The sequence below is a fragment of the Arvicola amphibius genome, chromosome 12 (genome assembly GCF_903992535.2).
Source record: "Arvicola amphibius chromosome 12, mArvAmp1.2, whole genome shotgun sequence".
NCBI classification, from domain to species: Eukaryota; Metazoa; Chordata; class Mammalia; order Rodentia; family Cricetidae; genus Arvicola; species Arvicola amphibius.
The window spans coordinates 13,251,512-13,270,005 of record NC_052058.2 but is presented as its reverse complement, the minus strand read 5'-3'; the positions used below and the strand labels follow the sequence as shown (position 1 = coordinate 13,270,005).

Below are 18,494 nucleotides of genomic sequence, written 5' to 3'. Positions count from 1 at the left end.
AAGAATAGGGAGCCTGAGGAGGAGACTCAGTGGGTATATGGGTGCCTGTTCTACAAACACAAGGACCGAAGTTCAAATCCCCAGCACCCACATTAAAGGCTGGCATGGTTGCATGTGTCCATAATACAGGAATAAGCAGAAGGTTTTTTTTATTATTTGTTTTTAGACAACTGATTCTAAAATTCACATGGAAAAATAAAGGTAGTTTTAAAATATTGAAAAACAAGAGAAATTAAAGGAAAATACCTTTCTGAGGATTAAGCTATATTGTAAAACTTCAACAATTAAAACTGTGGTACTGATTGTCAATGGGCAAAGTGTTGAAATAATGTAGAAAGTCAGGAGGCAGGGATGCATGCCTGGGACATATGCAGTATGTCATAAATCCATCACTAAGATCAGAGAGTTTGATGCTCAGTATAGGGGACCAGCCATTGCTTACAGAAGGGCCAAGTAAGAACCATGCTCCACAGTGTTTGCCCAGACAGTCTCTAAAATAGTTGAGGGATTTAAAGGTAAATAAACCTCAAACATAAAACTATCAGAAGGAACAAGTTGTCTCTAATATTCTTGGAGGAGAGAAGACTTCCCCCAGTGCTAGAAAGTGAACCGTGGCCCTTTTCTGCTGGTGACTTACTTGTTGCTATGGCAACATACCTGACCAAGGCAACTCAGAGGAGGAAAGTTGGTGTTGACTCAACAATCCATCATGGCAGCAGGAGCCCAAAGCAGCTGGTAGCATTGTGTCTGCATCAGGGATGCGCAGTTCACTTTCTTCTCATTCAGTCCAGAACCCCACAGAATGGTGTCGCCCACATTTGGGTGGAACAAAGTTAACACAGTCTAGAAATTCCCAGCTGTGAGCAGGCATTTGTCTCCACGCTCACTCTGTATCCAATTGTGTTGATAACCAACACTGACTACCACAGGCTTTGTATGGTGCTTAAAACCAAAACTCAAAATCTAGAATCTACAGGGGCTAGAGAGATAGCTCAGCAGTTAAGACCACTGGCTGCTCTTCCAGAGGACCTGGGTTTAATTCCCAGCATCCATGTGGCAGGTAGCTCACAACTCTCTGTAACAAGTCTTCTCTGGCCTCTGTGCACACTGCATGCAGGTGGTATACCTCTATGTGTAGGCATGTAGGCCAAACACCCACACGCATTTAAAAAAAAACTAGAATCAACAACAAATAAAAACCAAAAGAACGTTTTTAATAGATACGGATCTGCTTATCTCAAAATATTCAAAGGTGATCATATAGGAATGAATTAGAAAAAACTTATGGATTTGAAACACAACAAAGTATGGCGCACAATATCTGCACCTCATGCTGCACACAGCAGTGGTGGCATCCAGACAGGGATGGCCTAGGGTAAACTCCTCTTGAAAATAAGAGTATAGTTTAAGTCAAGTCAAGAAAGTTGGGCCAACTTCAGAAAGATAAATATATTTTCTTTCATTTGTAGTTCCTAGATTTCATATAGATATATCTATTCATAAGAGTATATATGATATCAAAGTAGACATAAAACTGCAGAAGAGCAAAGAGAACTAATAGGAAGGGGAAAGGGATGTCGAAGGGATGATCTCAATGTGTATTATATAGTATATGTATATATACATGTGTATATCTAATATAGTGATCATATGTATATTACATACTCATGTAAACTTTTCTTGTGAAACACAGTTCTATGTATACTAAACACACATAACAAAAAACATTTTAATGAAGAAAAGGGAAAAGTTGAAAATTCCTTTATTTGTTAAAGACATTGAATATGGCCGGGCGGTGGTGGCGCACGCCTTTAATCCCAGCACTCGGGAGGCAGAGGCAGACGGATCTCTGTGAGTTCGAGGCCAGCCTGGTCTACAAGAGCTAGTTCCAGGACAGGCTCCAAAGCCACAAAGAAACTCTGTCTCGAAAAACCAAAAAAAAAAAAAAAAAAAAAAAAAAAAAAAAAAAAAAAAAAAAAAAGACATTGAATATGCGATTAAATTCTTCCCTAAATGAAAATGAAGAATCATAACATATTTTTACCATCAAGGAAAAACTCATTCTTTTACCATGTTAAAAAGCATCCAGCAATTCTCAGGATTAAGCAATGAGTACATCACTAGGGAGATGTAGATTTTCCTGCCCACAGGAGGAGTTCTCTCCCTTGCATTCCTTAGGTGAGATTCCAAAGTTGCTTTCATTTAGCAAACACAAGGGACACGGGAGGGTCTGGGGTGCAGAGAGGGCACTGCAGACTCGATGTGTATTTGTTTTCTTCAGCGACTGCAGCAACAGTCTTTCCGAAGCAGACGAATCTCTGATCATTATCGAGGCAATCCAAGAAGCTAGTTTATCAAAGTTCCTTCCCGAAGACGTCCCACCTTTTGAAAAGATCATGGAAGATACTTTCTCTGGAGTAACGGTTCCGAAAGTCCGTCACTTTGCCTTGGAGGTAATACAACTATGGCAAGCACTGCCAGGTCCCTCGTGGGTTGATGTGGCTTTAAATACAGTGACTCCTTCTGAAATACTCTACTCAGGTCAAGTACATCACAGGATTAGGGGCAAAGCACTTGCCGACATGTTTTTACCAGGAGAGGGGAAGGGACTTTAAGCACATGGTAACTAATGAATGGAAAGAACGAATAGACAGTGGGGGTACTGTGAGCTGAGTTCTCCTTCCTAAGTGCTGATGTGGGTTTTGGGTTTCCCTGTAATAGCACCGTGCTTACTCCCTATTATGAGGGGCATTTAACAGTTTTGTTATTAAGTGTCTACAGTATTTGGAGTGTATCCAGAAGGCTTCCCAAGCTGCTCCCCTAAGATGAGCAAAACCAGTGTTTAATTGCCATTACCTTATGTACAAAAACAAAATTATTATGGACAGAACCATCAGGCGGCCAGGTCGTCCAGCATATTCTGCCTTTCCTGCCTTTACCTGCCCCTGTTCTCCCTGCTCTCTTCTGCCTCTGCTGCTTCCTCTCTCCCAGCTGTCCAGACTTTCAAATCATAGTGATTACTCTGTCTTAGACCTGACTTGAGGGGTGTTTTTTCTTCTTAGATATTTCAGTAAGAACAATAGAGATGCTTTTAACGTATCAGCAGTATATGCAATTAACTTGATTGGCAATCACGGGTTACGTACTATGTTTTAGCACATATGAAGTATGTAGTAAACATGACCAGAGATACTGCAGGAAGGCTCACAAGAATTCCCCTTGAGACCCATCCAGAGTAGATGTATGATCATAACTGTTCTGTTATGGTCTGAAAATAAAAGAATTTTAACTCTGTGGTTCTCCTTGGAACAGCCTTCTCCAGCTAGTCAGACATAGGCATTCTATCGCGTTTCAGACTGGGTTGGTGCGGAATTGAAGAAAGCACTATTTTGATTCTTTGAATTTCATGTTCTTGATATTGGTTTTCCTGTAACATATCCCCTGGCTTTTGTTCTTAGAGCTCCTAGCAGTCTGGTCTAACATGTTGCCTTCTTAACTAACCAGCCTCTGCTTCCAAACTCCTCACAGTCTCTTCTCGTGTTTGAAATATTTTTTCTGTCTTCTTCTGGGACTTACATTTTTTTGAGAAAGATTTTTTGAAATTCAAAATTAGCTTTCTTTTTTACTAATTTGTAAAAGTAGACTTTCCTCTTCTTGATTTTTTTTTCTTGCCTCACTGATAGTACCACCACGAGCCGCCATGTCCAGCTTGCTCACCCCGTGTCTGTAGGGCTGTGTTCCTGTGGACTCTCAGACTCTGAAGTAGCCATAGTGTGTATAAAGGTGTTCAATAAATATGTCTCTACTGGTATAAAACATTTACTTTAAGAAAGAATTATACTTTATTGTATTTTATGTCTTCACTTGTGGTCTCTGTGCTGATTTTTTTTTTTTACAAGTAGAGAGCCATCTGTAATAATTTGAAAAAATGGCAACAACAACAAAACAACAAAACAACAACAACAAAACAACAACAAAAGCCTTGGTCAGAGGGTAGAAGGCGAGGGGAGAGGAAGGGAGGGGAGTGGAGAAAAATATATAGCTCTTCAATAAAGTAAAAAGACTGACGTTGCTTTGTAAAAATGAGATGGAGAAGTCATAAATATAATCCAGAAAAATAATCCATCCAAAATCTCCCCCATCTGATTTATTTTTTTTTTTAAAAAAAAAAAAATCTCCCTAGGCCTAGACATTAGCTTTCCTATATAGAAAGACATCAATAAAATAATTTATTATTTAAAAAAAAAAAGACTAGACTTTCCTCTAAGCAAATGCTTGTCCTGTGTCTGTGGAGATGATGGAATGGTTTGGGTCCCTTATTCTGTCAGTGTGAGAACATTCACTGCTTTCTGTACTGTAGAGCACCCTGCATCCCTGGAGTGAATCTCTGCGGGTCACAGTGAAACCTCTTTTGAATGTGCTGTTGGATTTCATTTGCTAGAATTTTATTCAGGATTTTTGCAACCCTATCCCTCAAGGATACTGATCTTTATTATTCCTTTGTTGTGGTGGTGTGGATAGCAAAACAGTGCCAGCCCAAACAATGAATTTAAAAGATTTCTTTCCCTTCATATTTTAAAAAGAGAGTTCGAGAAGAAATTTTTAAACGTTTGTGGAGCCATTTGGTCCTGAGATTTTCTTTAATGGGAAATGTTTTATTATTGATCCAATCTCATCCTTTATTTTTATGGGCTTCCTTGGGCATCTAATTTTTCCTTAGTCAGTCTCAGTAAGTTGTATATGTTCAGAAATCTGTTCATTTCTTCTGGGGTTTTTTTGGCAAGCAATTGTTCATAATTTTATCTAATAATGCTTTTTATGGTTGTGGTATCTGTCATAATGTCTCCTTTATGGCTCTAATGATGCTTTTTATGGTTGTGGTATCTGTCATAATGTCTCCTTTATGGCTCTAATGATGCTTTTTACGGTTGTGGTATCTGTCATAATGTCTCCTTTATGGCTCTAGTTTTATTTATATGCCTCTTCTCACTTCTTTGTCTAGTTAAAGATTTTTTAACTTTATATTTTAAAAAAAAACTTCAAAGGCTCAATTGATGAAAAGCTTGCCTTGTAAGCCTGACGAGCTGGGTCTGAACCTTTGCAAGCCACATAAAAAGCTGGACATGGCCGCGCACGATTAAAACCCACCGCTGGGGAAGTGGACACAGGCCCTGAGAGTCACTGGCCAGTCAGTAGAACCTACTTAGTGAGCTCCAGGGTCTCCATGAGAGACCCTGTCTCAAAGGAGGTGGACAACATTTCTGAGGATGACCCCAAGGTTGTCTTCTGCTGGCCACATGCGTCTGCGTGCATGAGCACATGCATCTGCATGCATGAGCACATGCGTCGTTCCACATGTGCCCGTGTATTAACACTTCTTTCATTCATCGTTTGTATTTTTAATCTTTATTTTGCTTATTTCTGCACTTATTCAATATTTTTCCTTACTGCTAACTTGGAATTTGGGTTACTCTAGTTTTTGCTTGCTTGCTTGTTTGTTTGCTAATTCCTCAAGGTACAATATTAGGTTACTTATTTGAAACCCTCTCTTGAAGTTAGATTTTTATGTGTCTAGGTGTTTTTGCCTACATGCATGTCTATGCACCATGTCATGCATGGTACTTGCAGAAGCCAGAAGAAGGTGTCAGATCCCCTGGAACTGGAGTTAACAGACAGTTGTGAGCCACCTTGTAGGTGCTGTGACTCAAACCTAAGTCCTCTGCAAGAGCAGTAAGCGCTCTTTACCACTGAGCCATCTCTCCGGCCCCAAAGTCTTTGTTTCTGGTGATGGCTGATTCTTCCTATAAACCTCTCTACATTCTGCTTTTGCTCTAATTGCGGCATTTGGGGTATATTGTGTTGCCATTGTCATTTGTCTAAATAAAGTTTAGAATTTCGGGGCTGCTAAAATGATTCAGCAGTGAGGTGTTTGCAGTCAAGCCTGCCAGCTTGAGTTTGGTGCCCAGATCCTACAATGAAAGGAGGGAGCTGACTCCTGACGGTTGTCTTCACACATGCAAGCATGCTCCCTTGCGTGCACACCCACACAGTCCCGGGGCATGTACTTGTGTACAACCCCTAGGTTTTCTGGACCATGTTGTTTAGTATCCCAAGTGTCTCTTGTGGCTGCTTTCTAATTTTATGCTATTGTGGCCAAAATGATACTGGATGTGATTTCAATTTTTATTTGTTGATGCTTGTTTTTGTGACCAACTATAAAGTGTATATGGAGGGTTTTCCATGTGCCACTAAGGAGACTATGTATTTTGCAGCTGTTGGGTGGAGTGGTCTATGAATGTCTGCGGGGACCTTTGCTCCAGGGTACGGTTTAGCGCTGACATTTCTTTGTTAGCTTCGTCTGGGTTTGCCACTTAGGCTGCCAGTAGAAGATCAAGCACTGTGCTGTGCTGTGTGGGAGCGTGTGTGCCTCTCCATTCAAGTCCATCAGTATTTACCCTACAGCACTAGGGACAGCAATATTGGGTGCCAACATCTTTAGGCCTGTTGTATCACCTTGTCTAATTGACCTTTAAGCACTCAGTGATTGCCTCTCAGGGTCCTGCCTGGGAACTGCCTGTTCTCCTCTGTGCAATTGTCTACGCTGTCTCCTTTGTCTGCTTTGTTCTCTCATTATAGGGATGCAAAGAATGGGGAGTGGACAGGAGATGACATACCAATCCTATCTACCTAGACACAAACCTTCCTTTGGAAGGAACCCTGGTTCTCCAGGGATTATTGTTTTGTTTTGTTTTGGGCTGTTTGGACTTACAGTCCCTTCAGCTTTATTTATTGTCCCTCCTATGTCCCACCTCACTCCCTCCTAAATTGATGGCCTCTTTTTCTTTTATTATTAGTGTTACAAACATGTGCACTGATGTATAAACACAGCATGCAGAATCCATTTTTTTTGTTTTGTGCATATGATTTTGTGTATTAATAAATCTGAAAGTGATGATTCTTAGTCTGAGGGGAGGGTTTATGAATTTGTTCAAAGGTCTGTGAACACAAAATTTCTTATGTATTGCACATTTCTGGTGAGAAAAATAGTGGTTTTAATTATTCTCAAGGACAGACCTTGGTGAACTAAAAAATGAAGAATACTCTTAATAACTATAGTAATTAATAAATAGCTAAGAGGTTCTGAAGGATTACAATTGAAGGGTTTGGGCTGTGGGCATGGCACAGTACGTCATTAGACTACTTTGTACAAGGACCTGAGTTTTGTCCCCAATACTGCAATAAGTAGATAGATGGCTGGATGGATAGCTGGATAGTCAAGTTATAATACACTTTAATATATTTATATTCTTTTAGAAAGCAATAACTATCGCAACAGAACAATTAAACTTTCAACATTGGCCTCCTCAGAAAGAGAAGATCATACAGTTGTACCATCAGCTCCAGGTGAGTACAGACAGGGACATCAGCAGGTCTTAGGGGAGTTTCAGTCAGTAAAGTCAAACGTGAACACACAGAACAATCGAGAGGGGTTATGGTACTTTGAGAACCTTTAGTTTAGTGCACGCAGCCCTAGTCTTAAAAGAACACTGGCATCAAAAGAACCTAAATTTTGTTTCTGAAGGAGACTTTTAAATATACATTTCAGTTACCAAATTTGTGCTTGATGGGGCGTAGTTCGGTAGTAGAGTGCATATGTAGCATGCATGAGACCCTGCGGTCATTCCCCATCATTCTCACCCCAAAGTCTGCCTTACATCCTTGAAAACATGAGCTGCTGATGTCTCTGCTCCAACAGCATGTGAGAATATCAGGGACCCACAAAGAATGACCCCCCAAGGTCATCCACCTCTCATTTATATACTGTCTTAGCTCTTGGTGAATTTCCCCATGAGTGTGATGCATGTTGGCCACTAATTAATCTTGCTTATAGGACCTATAACCTAAACATATTTGTTTTACCTCATTGTTTTAGTTAGGGTTTCTACTGCTGTGATGAGACACTGTAACCATGGCAACTCTTATAAAGGAAAATGTTTAATTGGGCAGCCTACAGTTTCAGAGATTTAGTCCATTATCACCATGGGGGACATGGCAGTGTGCAGGCAGACATGGTGCTGGAGAAGGAGGGGAGAGTAAAGAAGGAGCTATATCTTGACCCTGAAGGCAACAGGAAGTGGTCTGAGTGTCACACTGAGTGTAGCTTGAGCAAAGTCTGCCCCCACAGTGACAATTTCTACAGAAAGTCCATACCTACTTCAAAAAAGTCATACCTCCTAATAGTTCCACTCCCCATGAGTTTATGGGGGTCAATTACATTCAAACTACTATATTCTACCCCTTGGCCCCCATAAGCTTGTAACAGTGTCATAATTCAAAATTCATTTAGTTCAACTTCAGAAGGCCCCATAGTCTTTAACAGTCTCAGTAATATTTTAATACTCAAAGTTCAAAGCTTCTTCTAGGATTCATGCAATCTCTTAACCATAATTCCCTATAAAATAAAAATTAAAAAAAGATTACATACTTCTAACATATAATAGCACAGGATATACATTACCATTCCAAAACAAAATCATACCTCCTAATAGTGCCAGTCCCTTTGAGTTTATGGGGGCCAATTACATTCAAAATACCATACTCATTAGGACTTTAGGCTTTCGTCATCAGATTACTGACCAGCAGAGCAAGGCCACCCTAAGCATCAGTTCCAGCTGTGAATGCCCACCTAACGTTCTCGGTCCAAACAGCTACACCTACCCCACAGCCCACCTGAGACTACCTTAGAGCACCAGGTGGGGTCTCTCTGAGTATCTGTATTGATGCCCCCTCTTGATATTTGAAGCATCAATCCAGGCGTGCACAGACTTTTACATCACCCCATAAGGAGGGGGTAGTGAAAGTCAGTGAGCTGATGTCCATCTGAATGCCACTCTCAAGGAAAGCTGGATGGTTCTTAGGAGGGAGACACGATCATTACTGGGCCTGGCTTTTACCTAAGAAATAAAAATATAGAAGGGAACAAAGTCTGTTCTTGGAAAGTGGGTCTTTTGTTAGTTTTAGGGAGGGTTTGTTTGCTTGTTTTTCACAAATGTAATCTTTCTTCAGTGTGAACCATGTCAAGTTCAAGATAAGGACTGATGAAGCTGGCAGTGCTCCAGGCCAGTTCTCATTCAGTTCGAACAAACCTACTGCTTGTGTTTGGACTGACATCATGGTTTTGCTGCGTCAGTAGATGCCGCTCATCTGCCCCATGAGTGACTGGGAATGGGGAGTGAGCACTAGAGTGTGTGCACACATGAGCAATCTGTTTGCTTTTTCTTTTCTGTGTTTGTGTGGTGCTGGGGATTGAACTGAGGAGTCTAGGCAAGCATCTTATCACAGACTCTATATTCTAGTCCTATACCAGGACTAGAATCAAGAAAACTGTAAGAGCTGAATGAAAAAGATGAATATCCTGCTCTGAGAAATTGGTCCATAAAAGAAGCATCGTGTTTGAAAAAGAAGCAAATGTTAGGTTATGCTGAGCTGATAAGCTTATGAGACAGGGGATGGAAATGTTCACTGAAGCAGGCACTAAGAAAATATATCCATTGGAGAGCCATGAGAACCTGGGTCTTGCTTAAGGCCAAACTGGTGAGACTCAAAGGAACAGTAAAGAAGAGTGAGAAATGCCAATGACTGGGGATGTCTAGCGTGGAAAAATAAAGAAAAAATGAAGAGAAAAATCATTGTTACAGAGCCCAGTTCAGAAAGCCTCAAGGAGGGGAGAGGAGGAGAGCAGGAGGAAGTGTTCAGCACCAAGAATTAACAGTATTCTTTGGTTAGGACATTTCTTCTCACTTCAGCCTTAAGCAATACAAGAAAGCAGAGGGCTGGGCAAGCGTGGACTGAAGAGTCATATGAAGGAAAAGGGCATGGGAACCGGCAGAGATGTGGTATAGAGACACATTCAATAGCTCCCCAGCACACTAATCTGAATTTCATTTTAGGCTTGTGTCGGTGTGATACTAGTGGGCCCAACAGGTGGAGGAAAGACGACCGCCAGGAGGATTTTAGAGAAAGCATTAATAATTCTTCCTGTTGCAGCTAATTTATCACTTAAAGAAAGACAATCTGATTCAAAGGTAAATCTTCTAAATAAAACATTTTCCATCTGTGCATAGCTTATGCTTCGGTACACATATCTCTTCTTTCTACATTTGTATCTTAAGTACTTGTTAGATTTGTTTCTAGAGGTTTTGTATGGAGAAACCATCGCCGTGAGAACGTTGACATTTGGACAGCACACTGGTGAGGAGGAGTGTCAAGTAGCATGATTGATTTGTAGGTTTTGTATTCCGCTACTTAACTGAAGTCCCAATTCATTCCTGAGTATTAAGCCAATCATCTTCAAATAAAATTAATTATACCCCTTTTCCAATATTTAAGTGATTTTTCTTTTGTTATTAAATTGATTACCCATCCAAGAGTATGTCAACTATAGTTTTTATTCTTAATTTAACCTGAACATGCTTTTAGTTTTTCAATATGATATTACATTTATCTCTAATAATTTATTTATTTTTTCTAGAAATTTTTTTCTAGAAATTCTTTATCATATTTGTAAGTTTCTGTTCCCCAAAACTTTGGATTTTTGATGATTGGAATGTATATAATGATTGTTAGGGAACCGGAGAGACGGTTCAGCAATTTAGGGCTGACTATTCTTTCAAAGGCCCAGTGCACAATTTTCAGCACCCACCTGGCAGCTCAAAGCTGTCTGTAACTCCTATTCCAGACAATCTGTTACCCTCTTCCAACTTCTACAGGCACAGCCATGCACACAGTGTAGACATACATGCAGACAAAGCTCCCATGCATGTAAAATTTAATTAAATTTGAAAACTAAAATGATCGTTAGTCTTTATTTTGTCTGGTTGATGTAATATGCTGTGTTTTGATAGATTTACTATTAAATAAATATTAGATGTCTGTGAATTCTCAGGAAGTCCCTACGTATACATTTTTGCTTATATTTGTTTTCGGAAGGTTGCTTGGTTGGTTGGCTGGTTGGTTTCTTTGAGATAGAATTTCTGTGTATAGTCCAAACTATCCTGGAACTAGCTCTGTAGACCAGGCTGGTCTTGAACTCAGAGATCCACCTGCCTCTGCTTCCTGCATGCTGTAATTAAAGGTGTGCACTACCACCACCCAGTTCACATTCTAATGCAATATAAAATAAAATACTCCCCTAAACCATGTGAACTTTAATTATTTAAAGATTTCATTATTGATAGTATACTCCACATCGTAGAAAGTCAGCTCCACAGTTATATGCATTTTTTCTGTTAGTATGAAATCTTCTCTTCAGAGCCATTCAAGTTGTAGTTTCTAATTATTTTTTATAAACTCATTTTCTAAACATATCTCACTGAGTTCTTAAACAATAATTGCCATCAAAGAGCAGTGAATTATTGTACACTAAGACCAAGTGGGAGTCACTTCAGAAATACAAGGATAGTCCAACATTAAACCAGTTTAGTACAGGAGATAATAGAACAAGAGGAAGAAGCCGCATGATCATATCAAGTCACAGAAAAGGAATGTGGTGGCTTTTTACTTCCCTTTGTAATTAGAAGAAAAGATTTCAGAAAACCAGAAATAAGCAGGAAACTCCTCAACCCAATATGGGAGTTTATGGAATAGCCACAGTTCCCTCACACCCATGTGGTGATGGCTGGAAGCCTTTCCTCCAGCCAGGAGTGAGATAGACCATTTCCACCCCTATTGCTAACATTGCACCAGAAGTCCCAGTCCAGTGGTTTGAAGTGGACAAGTCCTGTAGAGACGACTTAACAGGAAGCTCATCAAGAAGTAAAACAAAATGTGCTGGCAGAAAGGCTCAGACAGTAAAGTTGTTTACCACCAAACCTAACGACCCAGTTCAGTCCCCAGGACCCACAAGGTGAAGGAGAGAAGTCACACTTGCACAGCTGTTCTCTGATCTTGTATGTTTGTGCGCATATGCCCGTGCACACACACACACTATAAGTATAGTTTAAAAATTAAACAAATACAGAGTAGGGTTGTTAGACTGGTGTTTGTGAATGTTTTAAAGGGGTAGGATTAAATTGGGATACACAGTTTCAGGTGAAATGTAAGCATAGAAGTTGAGATTTAAAGCCAGGTGGTGGTGGTTTAGGGCTTTAAGCCCAGCACTTGGGAGGCAGAGCCAGGTCAATCTCTGAGTATGAGGCCAGCTTGGTCTACAGATGAGTTCCAAGACAACTAGGGATACACAGAGGAAAAAAACTGTCTTGAAAAATCAAAAACATATAAAAAAATAAACCATGAAAAAAAAGAAAAATCAAAAACAAAATGAAGTTGTGTATGTCCTATCTATTACTGAAAGTGAATTGCTGTCTCAAGTACCAGTATAGACCTGTCAATATTCACATATTCTCAGTCTCTGTTCTTTGGGGTGTATATGTTATGTCATCTTGAATTTATCCTTCCATGAATATACAGTATTTTTCCTCTTTAATGAACTTATTACCCAAAGTATATTATTATAGCGGCTAAGTATTCTTTTGGTTACCATATATGGAAATATTTTACTCTCTTTTCATTTTTGAAATAATTATTTGAAGACAAGTTTTCTTTATTTTTAAATGACTTGAATTCTTATCTTTAGCATTAAAATGAGCCTTTTGCATGCAATATATGTTTAGAGCATATCTTAGCCTTTTATCCACTGTACTGTTCTTTTCCTTTTAAGTAGTAAATTTAATCCATTTACATTTAATACAATAGCCCAGCACTTGTGTTGTTTTCTGTTTTGTTCCTCAGTCTACTACTTTTTACCTCGTTTTGATTTTTCCTAGTGTACCATTTCAATCTCCCTTTTATCTTCTTTTCTGTATTTTTTTTCAATTTTTCCTCAGTGATTATATTAGGCTTACACTGATATCTACTGTAAGCTACATCATGTCCCCTAAAACTTATGTGTTTAATCCCTGGCTCACAATGCCTCCAACTCCAACTGTATTTAGAGAGAAGTCCTTTACAGAGTTAACGGTAGAATGTGGCTCTGAGGGAAGGGGCCCTAACCCGATACAATTGTTGTCCAGCCTCTAAGAAGTATGAAAAAAATTAGTTTAAGGCTCCTAGTCTGAAGCCCTAGTAAATTAGTATACCATACTAAGTACCAATTAATGTGGATTGAGTCTGTCTTAGCTTCAATAGCATGTGTTAATTCTGGTCCTATCCTCTGAACTACACCCTGCTGTGTACAGACATTTTTTAAGTGATTCTCACAGCTCCTCTGTATATACAACTGGGGTTTTTACGGTCTTATTTCCTGGAGATTCCCATCACTTTCCTATCTGTACCCATAATCTCTGGCCTTGACTTATGTGAGCTGTGTTTCCCAATAACATCTTTCCTGTTAAAATCTGAGTGAGATGAGACAGAGGACAATTCTTTAGGTGAAGCCCAAGCAAGTTAAAAATTTGTGGATAAGATCCAAGTAGACTAAGAGAACACTCTGTTCCCTGTTTTGCTATCCTTCACCCTGGATCCCAACAAACCACATCCCAATCCAAATATATTTTCTGCAGTGGAGTGCAGTGAGGGCCTTTTCTTGAAGGAGCTACTTGTACTGTTTAGATTGTTTTAATGGTTTTTATAGTATGCCTTACTTAAACAAGACAAGTTCATTTTTACTGTTTCTTGTTCATTACTACCTTTGTAGAAACTTGTTTGATGTAGAAGATTTTGCCTAAAACCTGTTGGCAACAAAAATAATTGTGCTACTATAGCTATTTCCTCTTAAGGCAATGCTGAATTTCTCACCTCCTGCCCCCAGCTTGTAGGAAAAAAAGGAAAAGTTGATGTTTGTGTTTTGAATCCAAAATGTATCACCCTTGGTGAACTATACGGACAGTTGAACATTAATACCATGGAATGGAGTGATGGGTTATTGTCAGCAGCAGTTCGAAATTTTGTGCATATTAGCACTGCAGAATACTCCAATAAAGACAGTGATCTCGGAATAATGTCAAGAATTACAGATTTCTCTAATGTAAGTTTAGCGTGGAATTTAGTATTTTGCTTTGACTAATACAGATAGTTGAACAGTTCAAGCTATTTTATTAAAACATCATTAGCTACCTATTAATATAAAAGGAGAAAGTATTATAAAAAAATTATATTATTAAAGTAGACAATGCACTGTTAAATATTTTGATGATTTTTGTTTTGTTTTGGTTTTTTTTTTGAATTTTTGAGACAGGGTTACTCTTGAGTTTCCAAATGGTCAGTAAACCATGGAATGAAGTTGGAGATAATTGTGTTGAAAGGAGTACAAAGAGAATTAAACCTCGATACAGAACAACCTGGTGATTTAAGTATCACTAATACACCTTACAAATTGAAGTAATGATAGTTTTTTTAAAAAAAATGAATAAACTATTTGATGCAAAATTTGTTAAATGGTAAATATAAGTGGCAAAAATGAAAAGTTTTGTTCTTGTAACTAACAAGTGAGATTATTGGTAATTTTCAGTAGGTAAGTTATATTAGCAAAAGGTGACATTTGAAACCAAAGAGATTAGCAAGATAGAAAATAATAGTCTGCATTTGCTAGCTCATAAAGTAATATACAAATATGATTTAGGACAATTTTGAGAATACAATCAGACCTCAGTATTCTTGAACTTCATCCCTGCAAATTCACCCCAAAATAGATCCAAACTATTTGGAAATAAAATGGTATCTGTGAGGAGTGTATACAAACTTTTCCTTGTTTTCTCAACTATCTAAATATAGCCTTTAGCCTGTGTTAGAGTGAGTAAGTAATCCAGACACGAAGATGTGTGTAGGTTGTGTGTAAATGCTGTACCATTTTACAGAGGGTACCTAAGCACTCATAGTTTTGTATTTTCTGGAACTTCCTAGAAACTGTCTCCCCTATAGATACCAAGAAATGACAGGATGTGTTGAAATTTCTACTTAAACATTTCTTTAACTTCAAACTCAATTCCTAGTCATTTAAAGAGATAGTTTTATTAAGCTGGTGCTATCATTTTATATTGGTAAGAAGATGCTTTCTATATGAAAAATTGAGTTATCTGTCTACCATATGAACTACTTATATTGTCACAAGTTCATGAAATACATTTAGAAATATATTCTCTATGGAGTCATTCTTTCAGTTTTATTATAAAGGTATGCTAAATTTTACCAAATGTCTTTTTTGTATCTATTGAGATGCTAATACATTTCTGTTTTGCTTTTTGATAACATGTATGAGTTTGTGTATATATATACATATATGTATATATGTATATATAACATGATTATGCATTTGGTTTGTATGTGTTAAGCCATATTGCATACTTGGGATATATTCCACTTGATCGTAGCTAAATCCTTTATGCATAATATTCTGTTTGAGTTGCTGATATTTTGACTAAGAATTTTGCATTTGATTTGATGAAGGTCTTTGGCCCCTTGCTTTTTGTTTCATAGTGTTCTTTTCAGTTTGCTCCCATGGAAGGAGTCAGAAGAATTCCTTTCTCTTCAATCTTTTTAGCATATGTAAGGAGAATTAGTATTCAATCTTCTCATCAGTAGTGAAGCTATTTGGTCCTGGACTTTTATTTGAGGAGGAAACTTTTTGTTATTGACTCAGTCTCATTTACTTTTATTGGTCTTTCAGAGGTTTTTTTTCTCCTTGATTCAGTCTTGGTGAGGTGTATGTGTCTAGGATTTTTTCCATTTATTTTGCCTTCAGATGTGTTGGCATTTCATTTTAAATTTTTATTAATCCTTAATGTTTCTGTGGTAGCTGTTATAATGTCTCAGTTCTCATCTCTAATTTCATGTAAATCTTCTCCTTTTCTTAATCCAGCTGAATGTTTGTTGCTTTTAATTATGTTTTATGTGGGGCAAAACTACGATTAAATTTAGGGTCCTGTGTATAGTCAACAAGATTTCTACTACCAAGAACCACATCTACACTGCTCCCCTTTTCTGATACAGAATCTCCCTAATTTCCCAGGCTGGCCTTAAACTTGCTTGTGTAGCCAGGAAGCCTCAAGCTTGCAATCCTTCTTTCCTAGAATCCTAAGTAACTGGGCTGACATGTAACTAGAGGTTTTTCTCCCATCTATTAGTTCCCAATTAACCATTCTGAGGCTTGATATTAATTATAAACTATTTGGCCTATTAGCTCAGGCTTATTATTAACTAGCTCTTACAACTTAAATTAAGCCATTTCTATTAGTCTATATTTTACCATGAGACTTGTAACTTGTTACCTCACATCTTGCTTCTCCTGCAACTGCTAGCATCTCCCTGACTCTGCCTTCTTTCTCCCTCTGACTTTCCTTGGATTTCTGGCCTGGCTCTATTCTGCCTGACTATTGGCCAAATCAGCTTCTTTATTAATCAATGGTAATAAAACATATTCACAGCATACAAAAGAGCATTCCACATCAATGACAGACCTCTATCACCATGCTCAGTCATTCTGTTGCTCTTAGACTTGCACTAGGCATAGTGTTGTACACTGTTAATCCCAATGCCTGGGAAAGAAAAGATGGGTAGGTCTCTATGAATTCAAGGTAGTGTTATCTAGAAACACATGAAGTTCTAAGCAGGAGAAATTCTACCTTAAAAAGAAAAAACTGTTAAAGTTCCATATTTGCATATACTTTGCAAGGGTTTTGTTGCTACAGATATTGCACTGTGATCATAAACACAATGATTTATTTTTGCAGTTTGGGACTTGATCTATGATGCGATCTCCTCAGAAAGGTGTTCTTCATGCCAATAGGAAGTGTGAATTCCTGTAGCTGTTGAGTAGGCTGCTTTGTACCTCATGTATAGTAGGTCCAGTTGGTGAAGTTCATCTGTGCTGTTTCTTTTCTGATTCTGTACCTGGATGATCTGATATTGGTAAAAGTAGAATGTTAAAGTCCCTTGCTATTACTGTACTAGAATCATTCAGCCTTACACCTACTAGTATTTGTTCTGTCTGTCTGATCCTCTGACACTGGGTTTTCATACGTTTACAGTCACTTACTAAATTCACTTCCTCTTTGCTTTGTATTTACCGTGAGTTTTACAAAAACACTTAAATTATAAGAAGCCTATATTAAAATTATAGCTACTTGGCATCGATGATAAAGACAGAAAACCGCCAGTACAATGCTACGTCCTGATTGTTCGTTGTATAATTTAGGTTTTCCAAGTTGGTGTCTCCATGACAGCAGATATCGATAACAATGTATTTATGAAGGAAGTAGAAAAAGATGTTAAAACTCCAGAAACTCTTAGTAAGTGTTATTATTAAATTTAGTATGTTGTTGATATAGAAAAGAAATTTTGAGTCATCAGGAACTGCGTATGATCTTATATTTCTGACTAGTAATATTCGTATTGCACAATTTACTTCTTTCTCATGTTCTTGCCTAAAATTTCTAATCTCACAATAACAGCTTTGCAATGTGTACATATCTTATTATGATCTATAACCACCAGAGCTTAAGTAGCCTTTCAGTTTAAAAATAATTAGGACTAAAGGGTACTGATGTAGAAATAATGATGTGGGGAGCACAGTGGAGCCTCCTGTCCCTAAACGGCAATGCCATCTGTGCAATTGCTGCTAAGTCACACAGTCCCAGCAGATCCATCACCAATGCCCAGGGTGGGTGTAAATACAGCTCCTGCTCCATGGGAGCTGCCACTCAACTGGAAAAACCTCAGCCTCCTTTTCCTACCCCAGATAGCCTCAAGGCAATTCATCTACCCCAGTATGTTTGAGGTCCACACTCTAGAAGGGACTTTTCCTGATTCATCTACTTTCCTGGAGTTTGGGGTAACATTCTGAGGTATTAGGATAATGGATAGGATAGATATTTCAAGCAGAGCTTCTCAGCAGTAGCTATTTGGTTTCTATCTCTGCTCTCTGGGTCATCAAGAATGCTGAATGTCTTCAGGGTGCTTAGCTGTTTTCTGTCTGCATGGTCACCTCCCTTATCCTGGCTGAGAGACTTTCTAAAATCATTGAGCCATAGCATATGGAACTGTCTTCTGAATATGTGCATCTTCTTCCCCAAGGTTTGTACATTAAAACCCTAACCCTCAAGCTAATGATTTTGGAAGGTGGGGCCTTGGGGAAAGCAGATGGTCTTGAGGGCTGTGCCCTTGTGTGGGGGATTAGTGTCCTATACAAGATGCACTCTGCCCCTACTGATAGAATTAGTGTCCTTGTAAAAGAGACTCAAAAAAAAGTCTTCCCGTCATGTGACCACACAGCAAGAGGAAGGTTCCTTTCTTTGAACCAGGAAACTGTCTCTTTTACCAGATGATCTGCCAGCACCTACATTTCAGCCCTCTGAGTTCAGAGCTGTGACGGACTTATGGGTACCGTTTACACACTGCCCAGTCACAGGCAATGTGTTCCAGCGGCCCAGAGAGATGAGGATGGTGTGGGAAAGGGATGTTACAGCACAGAGAGGAAGATGAGACTAGAGAGAGACTATGAC

The 18,494-nt window shown here is 38.7% G+C and overlaps 1 protein-coding gene across 1 annotated transcript in view; it reads left to right on the top strand.

Moving 5' to 3' along the window:
• Positions 1-18,494, top strand: part of Dnah14 (dynein axonemal heavy chain 14) — a 215,082-nt gene that overhangs the window by 84,353 nt on the left and 112,235 nt on the right. The window contains 5 exon segments of the mRNA XM_042054001.1: positions 2,282-2,453; positions 7,315-7,404; positions 9,951-10,085; positions 13,808-14,023; positions 17,189-17,282. Of these exon segments, the coding sequence (XP_041909935.1) occupies positions 2,282-2,453; positions 7,315-7,404; positions 9,951-10,085; positions 13,808-14,023; positions 17,189-17,282 (707 nt within the window).